This window comes from Trichosurus vulpecula, chromosome 2 (assembly GCF_011100635.1).
Source record: "Trichosurus vulpecula isolate mTriVul1 chromosome 2, mTriVul1.pri, whole genome shotgun sequence".
Taxonomy (NCBI): Eukaryota; Metazoa; Chordata; class Mammalia; order Diprotodontia; family Phalangeridae; genus Trichosurus; species Trichosurus vulpecula.
The window spans coordinates 174166466-174182531 of record NC_050574.1 but is presented as its reverse complement, the minus strand read 5'-3'; the positions used below and the strand labels follow the sequence as shown (position 1 = coordinate 174182531).

Sequence of the window (16066 nt, the reverse complement as noted above, 5' to 3'; positions counted from 1 at the left end):
CCAATTCATAGTTTAGGAAGAGGCTCATCATAAGATTTCTTCCTGCAGAAGCATCACTTCAAAGGCTGCACATATTTGTCCATTTCCTGCTGATAACGTGTGTGGTGTTTAAAAAATTCCACAATTTAGGTCCAGGTGGGAGGGAATGAGTCAGAGAGAAATACCATTGCTTTTGGCTGATGGCAGCAGTGTAATCACTTGTATTTTCTCCAACCTGCAAAAAGTCAACATATTAAAAAAAAATGCAGACATTTCACATTTCATTTCTGATGAGTTTCCTTGTTGTCCTCTCTCCCCACCCTCCCCTCTCTGAATCATTGACATCTGGTTATTAGTCTAGGCATTTAGAGTTCTAACACTTACGCATGGCACTTGGGAAGGGGGGGAGGGCATGCTGATGTCAGCATAGACACCAGAGCTTACGGGAAGGCAAAGACTAAAGTCTTGTTTCTTTCAAGCTTATGATGAGCCAACAGATTTGAATTAACTTTTGATGCCCATTTCTTAAGCTTTCGTCTTTGTGGAATGAACAAACTGGAGAGAATTAAGGAACACAAACAAAGATGGCGCCCTTTTTTTTTTTCTTTGCTTCTTCATACAGAAATCCTAATTGCACTACAAAGCCTGGCCAGGCTTGCTTGTAATACAACACAGAACCATGTTTCTGCTGTAATTAAGAACAATAGAGAGAAAGTTCCTTTTGAAGGCAAATGATTCGCCTTCATCAGCTGGCACTGCAGAAAATAGGTTTATGTTCCACCCAAAACTACCATACACATGTTGTCTAATTAGATTTCTTTGCTCCTCTTTTTTAATCATTAAGAACATCATTATCCTTTTGGTTCCTCATTAGAAAGGTCACACAGTTTATATCTTTACTTACCGACTACCTAGAAATTTCCTGAAGAAATTCCTCTCTTTTTTGATATCTTATGATAGTTTATTGAGCATTGCCTTATATCATTAAGTCCTACTCTCTCAGGCTGTTTTAGGCCTTCCCTCTCTGACCTACCACTTCCATCCAATCTCTGTCATAGAGAGCCCACTGTTGCAGAAGAAATATACCAGATTTCCAAAGCAACATGGGGGGAATAAAACATTTTTTGATGCATTTTACTTCATTTACCTCTTGCAAGGTGCACAAGGTTTTAATATCATAAATGGCAGGATCTCATCCCTGAGTTTACCTTGTTTCCTAAGATTCATGCTAGCTTTTGTACTTGGTTCTCAACACCTGCCACTCAAGTGGCTCATCAGTTATCTCTTGAATATGGCAATGAACTATTGAGTTTAGGATAACTAGGGTTTGAAGCTCCGTTCTATAGATGTCAGTCATAGTTACTTAGTCTGCATTTTTTAAAATCCTCATCTAAATTCAGACTTTAAAAAACCTAGTGGTTAATAGATTTAATTCAGATTTACCTAATACTGAAAAGGTGTACAAAGCACTTTCTTCAAAATAATCCTTTGGGAAAAATAACTCAAATAGGATCAGTCCCATTTTACAGATGAGGAAAATGAAGCTCTGGTATGTTAAGTGACTTACCTGAGGTCACACAAAAAGTAAGTGCCTAAGTCAGGACATAGACCCTACTCTCATGACTCCAAATCCAGTGTTCTTCTTGTTATTTCACATCTGCTTTCTGGAGTCATTGAGGAAAGCAGTAGGAAGTTTTCTTTTGTTTTTGTTGCTATTGCTTATTTGTTTGTTCGTAATATCCATTCATTCCTGTGACTTTCTCAGTATTGGGAGCCTGCAAGAGGGCCTTCCTCTATCAGTGCTGAAATCCTGAGAGATTAAATGGTTTGTCCAGTCATACCCAACTAATATGTGTCAGAAGTAGGACTTGAATCCAGTTCTTCTTGACAAAGGGGCCAGCTCTCTATCCATGATGCCACCCTCTTCCTCAATGTGTATAAGTGTTATTCTTTCTATTTTGGACTTGGGGAACCTGCAGCTTAGGAAAGAGAGATGACTTGACCATAGCTAATAAGAGACAGAACTGAGGTAGGAGTCCAGGCCTTCTCACTTTAAGTCAAGTATCTATTCCCCTCTGCTATCTTACATAGGCCAAAGAACAAGTTATATCATTTAGGGTTTGCCAAGTACTTTTCCCCTACCAACCATTAGAAAATAGGTAGTCCAAGTATTTTCCTCCATTTTATAAGTGAAAAATTGGAGAAATTTCAGTTTATAGAGAAGTGCCTGTACATCTGAGACTTAGAAAAAGTCCAATGTTGTTTCTACTCCACCACAGCTACCTTAGAGAGGATAGCATGGACCATATTTCATGAGCCATGAGGAATGACTTCTGGAAGGTGGGCAAGATTCTTTTCCATCTCAGCACCTACTCCAGTGTGTAGGTGCAGAATTCTTCTCTATATGAATTGATCTTAAAAATTGACTAGCCACTTGATGTCATCTTGGCATACTCTGCCCTGGAGGTCATTTCTGTCCTATCTTCTCCCCTTTTTAGTCTAAAGGATGACTTATTCTTCTTGGTGTGTTTGTCTTCCAGGTATCTTTGGTCTTTCATAGTCTACCCCATGGCTTTGCATAATTATTTGAGCTTTTATTTCCCAAGATTGTCATCGTTTAGCTTAGGACAGATTCAGCAAAGGGTGGGCTTTATTTTTGGCATTGGAAAAAGATAAGGGGAGAGGGATGAGAACTGGGGAAAGGGTATGAATCAATGTCCTCACTTTCAATTTTTACCTGAAAGATATTTAATTAAGGCTGATGTGTGTAACAGCCATTCTAATTCACTTGAATCAGTGTTAACCAGGCATGTAGAAAGATTCCCTAAGCGTGGCACTTTCCTGGTCCTGGTTGAAGAGTTGGATGCTCAGAATATGCTCTATAAAAAGATGGGATTTCCCAAGAAAGGTCTTCAGTATTTAGTGTCAAGCCTGACCTGGAGCCAGGTGGACCAGGTGGCCTTTGCATTGGTTGCAAAGCCATGCTTATTTTTAGGAGTTGCTTCAGGATTGTCTTTAAATAACTCAGGTATTTCTGAGAATGTTTTGATTTATTCCCAAAATCTCTTACCTTTGATACCATAGACTAAAATGGGTTTTTGTTTCTTTTTAAATTCCCACATCAGGCAGGGGTTGGGATACATGATTATGGATTTAGAGCTGTAATGGCCCTAGAGCAGTGACAAGGCCTTGAGGCCACATGGGGCCCTCTGGGTCCTCGAGTGCAGCCCTTTGACTGCATACTTGAGGAACTAGAGGGCCACATGTGGCCTGGAGGCTGCAGGTTCCCCAGCCCTGCCTTAGAATCTAACCACCTCATTTAACAGATAAAGAAACTGAGATATGGAGAGGTTAGGTGACTTGCCTAAGGTCAAATAGCTAGTAAGTGGCAGAGCCCAAATTTGATCCCAGGTCCTTTGACTCCAAATGCATCACACTATCCACTGTACCATTCTCCCTTTGAAGAGCCTCCTGACAGTGAGATTAGATATTTCTCTGAAAAGACAATGCAATCTTGTTCCAGTGGCTTAAATAAAAATACAGTGGCTTATGGTGTTCAAATATGATATGACTGGATTATATTACAGTTAGATAAGATGCACAATTCTTGGCACACAGTAGGTACTTAATAAATCTCTATTAATTGATTGATTAGATGGTTTCAGAACTGGATTGCTGGATCCACGGGCCAGTCATTAATCAGTCCATTTCACCTTACTGACAAGTCTCTAGGGGAATACCCCAGGGATCTGTCCTTGGCTTGGTATTATAGTTGCCATCCTGCATCTTTTATCTTATAAATCTCTTATGTTGTCATTCATACATCTGTGATAAGGGGACAGGAGTGGGTCTTTTCAGGGCCATTCCAACCACCTCATGTATGTTGTTGAGTACTCCATGGGGCACTGTACTTGCTTAACCTCTTCTTTTAGCTTCTACCTACATACTCATCCCTTTACTCTTGGCCAGGTCCACTTGATAGAACAGGTCCTGAGGGCTAGAAGTGCTCCACTTCTGGAATCCGAAATTCTGTAGTAGAATTTTTAAAATGTCTCACTACCACTCCTTAAAAGTGACTGAGTCACCAACCATGTTGAGACAGTGCAGTGCACAGTGGTACAGTGGATAGAGTGCTGGACTTGTAGTCAGGAAGACTACAAGAAGACTAGGTCCTCTCAGACACTTACTAGCTGCACAAATCACTTATCTTCTCAGCCTCAGTTTCCTCATCTGTAAAAAGAGATAATGATGCCATTTACTTCATCTGGTTGTTGTGAAGATCAAATTTATACAGATATTTTTGTTGTTCAGTAATTTTTCAGTCATGTTCAACTCTTTGTGACCCCATTTGGGGTTTTCTTGGCCAAGATACTGGAGTGGTTTGCCATTTCCTTTTCCAGATCATTTTACAGATGAGGAAAATGACACAAACAGGGTTAAGTGACTTGCCCAGGGACACATTAAGTGTCTGAAGCTGGATTTGAACTCATGAAGATGAGTCTTCCTGATTCCAAGCCCCATGCTCTATCCATTTCACTACCTAGCTGCCCTATTCTTATGTGTATATGATATGTATAGCATATTAAAAGATATATTATTAAATCTGCGCTGAATCTAAAAATATTGTCATCCCAGGTCTCAAATAGATGATGTTCATGCTGTTCCTCCCTTAACCTTTTTTATTGAGGCCAGCAATGCTGCATAACTAAAGGTCCTTTGTCCCTGCAGATGTTTGGGTAAGTGTTATGCTTTGGCTCCTAAACTACTTGAGAGAGAGAGCAAGAGCAGTGAAGGCATTCAGAGGTCCACATGGGAGGAACCCAACCTGAATCCTTTCTTTTCAATTTTTCCAGTCAAATTAGGCTTACTGTAAAGTTATGATGAATGAATCAAACTGCAGGGAGCTTTGCTGGCAGCTTTTGTCTCTCAAACTTCCACCTTAGAGAGAGAATCTGAGAATGTCAGAGGCATAAAGAATTTCAGAAAGCATGAGTCCAACCCCCTCATCTCAAAAGTGAGGAAACTGAGGTCCAAGCGACTTGACCAAATCACAGAACTGCTTAGGCAGAGCTGCAATGAGAGCACAGCCTGTCTGATGTTTCTTCCAGAACTGTCCATTGTAGCTTACAGAGGCATTGCTCCCATTCAGTTCTGATCCTGAAATTTTAAGCATCTACTAGAAGTTTCCTGTTGAGCTGCCCTATCAAGGATGGCTGTGGCATGTGAGTTTCTTGTACATGGCAAAAAGGAATGCCTGTAGTGTCAGATGATATAGGTTACAAACTTGGCTCTCGTACTAACCCTATGAGCAAGACCAAGACATTTGAGCCTCAGTCTCTTCATCTGAATAGTAGGAATAGCAATATTTAAATTTCCTGCCTCCCAGAGTGGCTATGAAGTAAGTATTTGTGGTATATTGTTTAGAAAGTCAAGAAGACCTAGAACCAAGTTCTAGTTCTTGCATATATTGGCTATGTGACTCTCAATATGCCAGGGGACTCCCTAAACCAATGGTGTCAAATTCAAATAGAAACAGAGTAATTAAACTTTATGTAAAGATACCTGATCATGGCATATTTATTTAGAAAATCATATATTCTTTCAATTTTGCTGTTGTTGTTGAATATGTTCCAGTTACATTATAATCTAGTTCAGGCCCTACTCAGAAGTGTTGTGGTCTTGTGTTTGACACCTCTGCTCTAAACTCTAAATTGCATAGCCCTTGGCAATCTATATTGGTAGAGGGAGTAGCTGACACCAAAGAAATTATAAGTCTGGACCTCCTAAATCCTCCTGAGCCCCTCCCAAAAAAAGTTACTATGTAGATGTGAACTTATTTTTCAAACTAGCAAAGTGGTGCTAGTTTTGATCTTAGTCATTTAGACATATTTTAGTCACATCTGCCTCTTTGTGACCTCATTTGGGATTTTCATGGCAAGGAGACTAAAGTGGTTTACAATTTCCTTCTCCAGCTCATTTTTACAAATGAGGAAACTGAGGCAAACAGGGTTTAAATGACTTGCCTAGGGTCACACAGCTAGTTAGTCTCTGAAGCCAGATTTGAACTTGAGAAGATTCTTAGCCCAGCACCCTATCAGCTGCTCTGCCCTTGGCCTTCATTACCTTGGCTTAAATTCCATCCTTGAATGAACTTAACTCTGCTATTTCCTTACCTAGTAGCTGGCCACACTCACCATGATAAAGTGAAGTTGTTGAACTAGTTGGTTTCTAAGGTCCTTTCCAGGTCTAGATCTATGATACCAAGATCCTCAGTAACAAGATTACCTGATAACATTTTGTGGGCATTGTTCACCTATATGTTTTCCATTAGCCTATATCCTAGTATCTAAGTCTTAGAAAGTTCCCTAAAGCTCAGAGAAGACCTGATTGGCCCATAGTTGCATAGCTACATTCATAAGTGACTTAGTTGGTATATGAACCCAGGGATTCCTGACTACAGGCTTATTACTCTATCCATTTGCCAAGTTTCCGGTCTTATTCACATTTGCTAAAGAATAAATTAAGCTTTAGCTGCATAGACAGCAGAATATAAAAGTGAGTAAAAGGGTTTCAAAATTAGTGGTTACCCTATAGGTCTTTCAAAGAGGAGGCTAATTGCACATAGCCTGGCAAATATCCTGCTTGTATGAGAGACCTAACCCTGATGGCTGCCCTCCCAGCTGTCACTTCTAGCATGTATTACAAGCATTCTATTTACAGAATAATCAGATTCTTAGAACTGGAAGGGACCTTGGAGTCCAAAACTTCCATCTGATAGTCAAAAACCTAAGACTCGGAGAAGATAAATTCTCTTCAATTCATGAAGCATTTTTAAGCAAGTACTAAGAGCAAGGTGTCATGCTGGGTCCTGGCATACAAAGACAAAAACCAAACAGTTGCTGCCCTCAAGGAGATTACATTCTACTGATGAGTTAATAGAAGTCAAAACAATTGTGAAGATCTGGCACCTGAGGTGAGTCTTGTGGGTCATAGTTATTGCAGGTATTCTAAGCCTGTGCAAATTCACAGAGGAAAGGGATAGAATGCCATGTGTATGGAGCAAGTAAGCCAGTCTGGCTGGAGTAGAGCATGCATGATGACAAATATGAGACTTCTGGAAAGATAAAACAGATCTGGGTCGTGAAGGATTTTAACTGCTAGAATGAAGAATTTGTATTTGTATTTCCTAGGGAGCCAATGGAATTCATTGAGTAGGGAAATGAGATCATCAGACCATAGGTAATGAATATCAATTTAGCAGCTATTTAGAAGTCAGCACCCTGTGGGGTCCAATAGAAAGTGCTCTCGCAATGGAGCTACATAACCTGGTTTTTAATCTTTGTTCTTTAACTTCCTACATGTGTAACCTTTGAGTGAGTTATGTCAATTCCTAGGGCTTCACTTTCCTTGTCTGTAACAAAGATCAAGAGTTGGAATATGTCTGGGGTTCTTAGCCCTCTTTGTGTCCTGGATCCTTTTATCAATCTAGTGAAGCCTAGTGACTCTTTCCCAGAATAGCATTTGTAAATGCATAAAATAAAATACATTAGATTATCAAGGAAGCCAATTATATTGAAATAAAAATATCCAAAAATGTTAAGATTCCCAGTCAGCATGTTAATAACTCTAAGGCATCTTTGAGCTCCAAATCTGTGACCCTGACTGTGATCCCATGAGAAGAGTGAGACAGTAAGTAAGGAGACCCATTAGGAGGCTACTGAGGCCAGGACCAGACCTAGCTCTCTTGACTCTAGGTGGAGTATTCTTAACACTAAAAGACCATCATAGACTACAAGATGGAGCCAAATGAAGGGCTAGTAATCCCGTGTCATCCAGCAAAGTAGAGACTGACATTTTACAGCACTTGCAGCAATAAGGGGTTGTAGTTCATTCATTGAGCAAATAGATCTTCAGTGCCTACTGGCTTTAAGTCACTTTTTTAGTCATGTAGAGAAATAAGAAAATAAGTAAGCCATACTCTGTAGGGAGTTTATCATCTCATAGAAGAAATAAAACATGCATAAAATTATCCATAATGCAGAGGTCCTTAATTTTTTGGGTGTTATGGTCCCCTTTGGCAGTCTCATAAAGGCTATGGACTCATTCTCATAATAATGTTTCTAAATAACTAAAAGAAATGCTAACTTTTTTAGAAGTTGATGAATATATAGCACACATGTAAATATATATATACATTTATATACCTATATATGTTGTACACATATGTACATATACACACAATGATGGAAAGTGGAATATAATTAAGTTCTGTAAGTCAGATAAAACAGGAAGGAAAGTTTACTTCTGGCTAGAATGAGTGTGGCTTCCCGGAGAAGGGGGAATTTAAGCTAAGTCTTGATGGATCAATATGTAATCTCCTTTCTGAATTTCTTCCCCAATTTGAAATTATTCTTATAGGTTTGACCCCCAAAAGTAATATTTCTAAACCTTGAAGTACTTTATAAATAGTTTGGGTTATGATGTCCTTGGTCCTTCTTCAGACATACCACTCATGACCAGAATAAACCTGGTCACTTCTTTTGGAAATCTTGAATGAGATAAATGATTCATCTTTTCCTGCTATAGAATTTGGTTTTGTTCAGTTGTTTCAGTTGTGTCTGACTCTCTGTGACCCCATTTGGGGTTTTCTTGGAAGAGGTACTAGAGCGGTTTGCCATTTCCTTCTCCAGCTCATTTGACAGATGAGGAAACTGAAACAAACAAGTTTAAGTGACTTTCCAGGGTCAAACAGCTAGTAAATATCTAAGGCCAGATTTGAACTCAGGTCTTCCTGATTCCAGGCCTGGCACTCTATCCACCGTGCCACCTAGCTGCCCTTCCATGGCATAATCTTCTGCAATTTCTAAGCCAGGATTGAGGAACCCCTACCAGTGAGTGAGTGATGTGGCAGAGTATTAGTTTTTTCTTGGTAGTATGTCATTGCCACCCATATATTTCAGTAATGTTATCACTCTTCATTCCATACTGCTCCCCAAGACTTTCTCATGACACACTGAGACTTAATTATTCACCTGTCACACTTCCCTAATACATTCTCACTTTTGCTTGCGTGCCAAACCCACAATTGCAGATCACGTTGAATGCTAAGAAGTTACATCCACAGTCATGCTCCATGCTTTCTTTCCCCTTATCTTGACCCAGCACAACTCAAAGTAATCCCAGCAACCTGTTCTGAAACACATCTTTGAGGTATAGTCAAATATGACCAGTGGTCAAATCAGCTAGATAAGATGATGAACTTTTGAATAGTTTCAGTTTGTGGGAGAGGGAGGGAAATATCACCACATGGATGAAGGCTAATTGGGAGAGCAGGTCCTGATGAAGGGAAGTCTATCTGGGAGAAGCATGCAACGGTATTCAACTTTAAATTGAATGAAAGAGGTGGCCATCTTCTTTATCTCCTCCTGGATTATAAACATTTCTCTTTCTTCCCCTCCCACAGGGCCTGGAGCAGTCATTGATGGGGTAAGCTCTGCCTCCAGAGCACTGGCATGCCTCTGGCTATCGGGGACCCTCTTTGTCCACTTCTTCATCAAGTTTTGATGAGAAACCCTAGGGTCCTCTGAGCGACGCCTGGCTTCTCCATACCACAGACTTTACTCTTCTACACTGCGGAGGGCAAACCAGTTTTGTTTTGTTTTTGTTTTTCAGCTTGAATGAGTGGGGATGGGGGGAGGGGGTGGGAAGGGTTCTGCAATGTGTAGGATAATCAATCATGGGTGTGTTCAAAAATTGAATCTGTTTCTTCTCCCTTAGCCCTACCTTCTCCTCTGCCCTTCTCCCCATTGTCTTCCCCATGACTTCTGTTTTGGAAAAAAAAAAAAAAAGTCTGTTTCAACTGAACCCAGAAATGCCCCAGAGATGCACCTCGGTTCATGAAATAGTGCACGACAAGAATTACATCAGAGAGTCCTAGTGTCTGTGTCTTTTAAGCTAACAAATCACCCTTTTTTGTTATGCTGTACAAATGACTCCATGTTATGTGTCTGATGACATTGGGTTTGTCTCTCCCATCAGGGTGGATTTTTAATATATGTACACGTATTATATATATATTATTCTACCACGTCCTCTTGGCACTGTACTCTACCCATCACCTCAGATACCTGCAGCAAATAGAGGTGTGGGGCCAAGGGGACTGTGAAACCCAATTAAAGTAGAAGCTCGTCTGATAAGGGAGAGAGAAAATCTCTGGAGTGTGGGAAACTGGAGATCAGCGGATGGGAAGAGAAAAGGTTGGGGGACTGAGTTTCTTCTTTAAAAATTCCTGGCTGGTCGATATATATAAAAAAAAAAAAAGGATAAATCGGTGGCTGATTCATTGGGTCTTATCTAGCTATCAATCAGAGCAATCCTATGACTATCCATCTACTCAACTTGTCTGGTCTATCCATCCATCCAATTATCTACCCACCTGTCTTTCTCTCTAACAATCTATTTACTCTATTTATCAATCTATCAGTGTAATTATCTACATTTCTCTCCAAGTCTCTCCCTCTCTACTCTTACTCATCTATCACTATAATCATCTCTAATCACCTAGTGTCTGTCTTTCTTCTCATTTCTTTTTCAAATCAACCTACCCTAAAAAAAAAAATGTTTTCCCAGTTACATATCAACTTTGCATGTGAAAGCCAATATTCTCAGATTAACCAGAAAGATAAGCAATATCCAATCACGTGGACATTTGAGAATGTGGCGTCCCATTCACCAAAAGTAGGCTATGATAGCCCACGAGGTCAAGTAGGAATTCATCACTACACACTAAAGCATTCTCTTCTCTAGACACAGATGAGTCCCATGAGTACCTTAACTAACTAGCATGATGTTTACCTTTGGGATTTGAATGACCAAGATGCCAGTCATCAGAAATACATGTGCTTTTCTACCTTTCAAGGAAGCACACATTATGATCCTATTTGAGCAAATCCAGGGCATATATATTCCCTATCAAAATAAAAAAATGAAAATAAAACAACATATACAAGACACTGGCCTTCTGCAATGTGAACATATCATTCAGTCAGTCTGAACTTTAGCACCTCAGTTAGTGTCTCCAATCTGCTCCAGTCTGGGTTTGGCCTGTTTGAAAACTATCCAGTTAAAAGCTGATAGAGTCCAATTACAGGGCTGGTGTGTCGACAGCGCTCATATTTGTTTCGGAAGCTCTTCTGAGCAGAGGGCACTTGAGCGACTGACTTAATTTCCAAGCACTTGATTAACCTAACACTGCAAACAGAAGGGGAAAATATGTGTCACACACATTTACTCTTTTGGTGGGGCTTCTCTCTCCAGTGGTTTTGAGCAAGTCTAGCACCATCTCCCTTTTCTCTATGTTGTTGCTGACCCAGATTCCACGCAAGAGATGAACTTTCATATCTGTACTTTCTTGGGGCATCTCCTGGGGCAATCAGGATTTGGCCATCCTGTGTGCCAGTGGACCAAAAATGATTGCAATAAAAATGACCCTGGGTTAGATCTCTCTTTACATACTTAAGGTACTGCCAAGAGAGACATGCAAGTCGCCAGCATTGGCATCCTCCCACTCATTCCCTGACCTAGTGTGCTATATAATGCTAGCAGCCTAACTGAAAAAAAGGGGGGGCTGTTCTTAAGGCATATTATCTTGAATGCTCTTAATGTTGAATATTTTTTTTTCCCCACCATCACAAACTGCCTCTTCAGTTTTGTCTGTGTCAGCTCCTCAACAAGACATACAAAGTGAGAAAATCCATCCATGTACCTTCCACCTCCTTAGGCACTTTCAGTGCATAAAATGCCAGGCACTGTAGTGAAGGTCAATTGTTGTGAATGAAATTTCAGTCCCCTCAAACAACAAGAAAAAGGCAACTGCCAGGAGACAGATTCTAGGAACATGTGAGATTTACCAACAGTTTTCTATGTATTCTACGTTCCCAGGGACAATCTAGTGAGCTGGTATGAGGTTGGAATTGAAGGTCAGACATAAGCATTTCAAATTGTTCAATACAGACACCTGAATAAGTAAGGTCACAGTAAGACACGTCTTATGCAGAATATCTGAGTGCCATATTAATAAACTAGAGACATTGCTTAGGAGCTAAGCATATATGTTGGGAGTAGGGCAAGAAGAGAGAAGTAGTCCTTGATGGCATAATTCTTGAATGTCCGAGCTGCATGTTTTCTATTGGACTTTCACTTTTTCTTCTAAAAGAAGGACTCCCTCCTCCTCTTAGTGAAGGAGTACTTAAAGCATCCTCAGAAATATGATCTGGAATGATTATCTCCATGTCTTCTCCCTTTTACCACTTGATGGCCTGCCCTCTTGCTACACTTAAATTAAGGATCCATTACATCATCTTTGTGAATTTTCCTTCCAATAATGTGAATCACATCCCATTCATAACTTGGTGGGTAGTCTTATGTGTTGCTGTGGCTTAAAAAAATATCTATCAACTGGTGGCCACTTCCTAGTGATAGTACTAGCCAAAAGATAAAACCACAGTAAACACCCATCTTCTCCCTCCCATCCCAGGCACTGGGGGTGGGGGAAAAGGGGAAGTTAGGAAACAGAGTAAAACTGTTCTTTCTTATCACCACCATCAATGGGAGAACAGGTGAGGGAGGCTTGTGAAAATGGACCATTGGGAACGACAATGATGTTCCTTCTAGGAGACACTTTCATGGTTTTCTGCTTTGTTAATTTAACTTTGGTGGTAATGACACCTCTAGACAACAGATGTCTCAAAAATATGGTAAGACATAGAGGATAAGTGCTCCACTTGCCATCTTTTTACTAATAGAATATTTTACTACTTCTGTGTGGCTTTTAGTTCTGCAGGAAGAATCCTTAAGCCTTTTGGGCAGATTTGGCCCAAGGTTGCAAATGGAAGAGCAAGGGTATGCAGACACTGGTATTAATGCAAGTTCTTGACCAGCCAGTAGCCCATTCCCATTTTGTCAAGTAGGAGACAAAAAAAGACAAATAACACAAATGAGGCCAAGTGGAATTCAGCAATGAATCTAAGAAGCTCTCATTCCCCCTTCCCAAAGCAAAGTTTAACACTTCCACCAAAGTAATGTCAATGAAAGTGCTCGTGGTACGGCTAATGCCAAGCTTGTTCTTCTGTAGTTTAATGTCAAGTGCCTGATACAGTCATCTGCAAGTCTAAGTGTGTTTTCTTTTTCTGGGTTTTCTTTTGGGAGGGAGGGGTGGGAGGGTCCTAGAAACATGCACATATTTTAAGCTTAGAATATTGGGCATTATTGCTCTGATCTGTTAGTGTTCATCTAAACAAAGGGAAATGACAGACTTTAGTATCTGAAAGATGCCTAAGTCTCTTCCCCTGCAGCCCAGGCCAAACCTCGGAGGACAGCACTCCACTACTTGGATGGTGGTTTCATCTCAGGAGTGGACCAGCATTGAACTTTGGGTGAGGGGCATGCTCCAGGACTCTAGGAAAAACAGATCCATATCAGATGTAGAAAGGCCCGTTTCAGGACCTGCCCAATCATCTTGTTCTCCACCTAAAGGAGATTAGCACATTACACCTGAGGTCAGAAGAAATTCCAAGCTGGAGAGGAGCAGAGAACACCAAGGAATACAGCTAACTCCATGGGGAGCATAGAATTGTCACTGCATCAAGTCTTTATATACAAAATATGAAAGAGAGGAGTGATAACTCCCAGCTGAAATGTCTTCTCTTCTGCAGCTGTTGTGTGGCCCTTGCCAACATTATTACAGGAAGGAGGGGGAGGAGTGGGTAAGGGTGGGGAAAAGCATCTTCCCCAATTTGACACTGAGCTGTCACCAGGGAGAAACTGGCTTTTAAATAGCTGAAACCAGCCAAACAAAAATGAATCTCCATATCTTTATGTATATATAATCAGGGGAAGCAGCTAGTTTTGCTTTTCGGTGAAATACATTTTCCCCTCCTTTGTTTTTGTTCTTTGCATAACTCCTAGTCCTGGGACCTTTCCAGTTTCATTGACCGTAATACCACCTCCACTCCCCCACCCAACCTGTCTGCCACTTGCTGCCACCCTCCCTCCAGCCTCTCCTCCAAGACACACAAATTGGAGGAAATGCTGGAAAACTTCACAGGTATGCAGTTTGGAAGGCAACATTTTCTAACATATACCACATGATAAGAAGTCCTAATGATCACTAAAAACAAACAAATGAGCAAAAAAAAAAAAAGCCAGTCTCATTTTCTACATTGCTTGCTGAAAAGAAGAGAAGTAAATGAAAGGAGGAAGAATTACATTTGCAATTAAGAGATGGGGCAAAAAATATTGAAACAGTTCAGGATGGCTTTCAGGTGCAAAATATCCAGAATCTCAAGTAAAGTGAAGTGGACTTAATCAGGCACAATTGTCTCCATCCCAAAAGTAATAGTTGACTATGCTCAATTCTTTCGAGGGCTTTTCAAAAGGACTTCCATTTAAAGGACTTCTCTTTATTGGGCCCCAGCATTGTTCAGATGGCTGTCAAAGCCCCAGGTGAAGAGGGTAGGATCATGAACCCCTCAGAGTCCTCTTGAGCCACAGGCAACGTTTTCTAGCGAAAGTAGAGTTGATGACAATGGTGATAAAAATGATTATGATTAAACAGGAATCGCTGCCCATTGTATCACTCATGGGGAGCATTTTTAAACATTCAAAAATTTTTGTGACATGTCAAGTGCAGTTGTGAGGAATGTGTGGGTGTATGAAAATGTATCTGTCCAGTTCTGAGTCCTTCTTTAGGTTTTAACAAAGTTCTCTATGACTTATCAATGGTGCAGTTCTAGCTGTCAGAATATGGGTGTGCACATTCTCACAATTATCCTTAAAAACAAATCTATGTTCAAATGCTTTAAAAAAGTTTATCAAACAGAAACAAGAGTATAACTTTGTCAGCCTTCTAGGGTTATTTTGATTTGGTTTACTTTTTTATTTTAATTTTCCTATTTTTTCTTATTTCAAAAAAAAGCAATGAAGTCTTTCTTTTTTATTTTTGGTCAATAATTGTATTAAGGGTGAATATACTACCTGAATTTTTGTGCATGTTACATTGTAGTTGTAACCTTTTCTAATTCAGGATGAATAAGAGATGGTTGTGATTGTGCAGTGTATCAATAAAGTTCAAAGAAATTTGTACCTTTTGGGGGGCTATTTATTAGGCTTTGTTGGATGTTGGGGTTAGCAAGCATAGTGGAACATGTACATCTTTTCATATATTGATAATATGGGTCCGTATGGGCCAGTACGTAATTACCAACCTATGTGCCAATGACCTGAAAATTACATCAAATATTTTCATGTCTCCCCATTTCCACCCACCCCCAGCTCTGCCCACATATGCTAAATGGATCAATGTGGATAAAATCAATACCTTCCTGAAGGTAGACTATTCAAATTTCTTTCAATTTATCCATGTGGAACATACCAACTATATACACACATACTCGCACACACACATATCAGGTTGTGGACAAGAGAGAACTTTCACAAAATTGTAAGCATGATGCTCAGCATTGATACTTTACTCTGTATGATTCCTGTTGCTTGCAGCCATTGAATTGGAGACTACTATGATGTTGTAAACATGGCGAGAGATATCTCCTGGGTTGATTCAAATAGAATTGTGTGCTGATGATTAATTTATCTCTAGTCTCTCTTTTATGGAAACACCTGCAAGATAGTGTAGTACATGGGCGTGGAGTGGGGTAGGAAGCACTGGGCTAAGAATCAGGAGAGCTTTCCTTGTTCCTCTGGTCCTTTATTATCATATCATCATCTTTCTAGCTTCACTCAGCCCTGCCTCCACACCACAGTTCTTCCCTATTCACCTGTTCCCACATTTTTCCTCCACCATCTAGCCTCTCAGTTATCTCTAGACCAATATATTCCTTTTAACTCTGCTACTAGCTAGTTATATGATCCTAGGTGAATCATTTAACTTCTTTTGTCTTTCAGTTTCCTCATCTCTAAAATAATGGAACTGTAATAGGCAATCTATAAGGTTCTGTCTAACTCTGACATTCTACAATATATTTCTATGGCTTTTTAAACTCCTGGTTTTTCATTAAGACTGCATCTAAAT

General features: G+C 40.1%; 1 protein-coding gene across 2 annotated transcripts in view; it reads left to right on the top strand.

The window, feature by feature from the left end:
- Positions 1-11652, top strand: part of OPCML (opioid binding protein/cell adhesion molecule like) — a 121652-nt gene extending 110000 nt beyond the window's left edge. Inside the window, exon 5 of one of the 2 annotated variants that reach the window (XM_036744488.1) lies at positions 9443-11652. In XM_036744488.1, coding sequence (XP_036600383.1) covers positions 9443-9543 — 101 coding nt within the window. In that variant the 3' untranslated portion in view covers positions 9544-11652. The remainder of the gene's footprint in view (positions 1-9442) is intronic. The other variant, XM_036744487.1, reaches the window with a different exon arrangement.
- The last annotated feature ends 4414 nt before the right edge of the window (positions 11653-16066 follow it).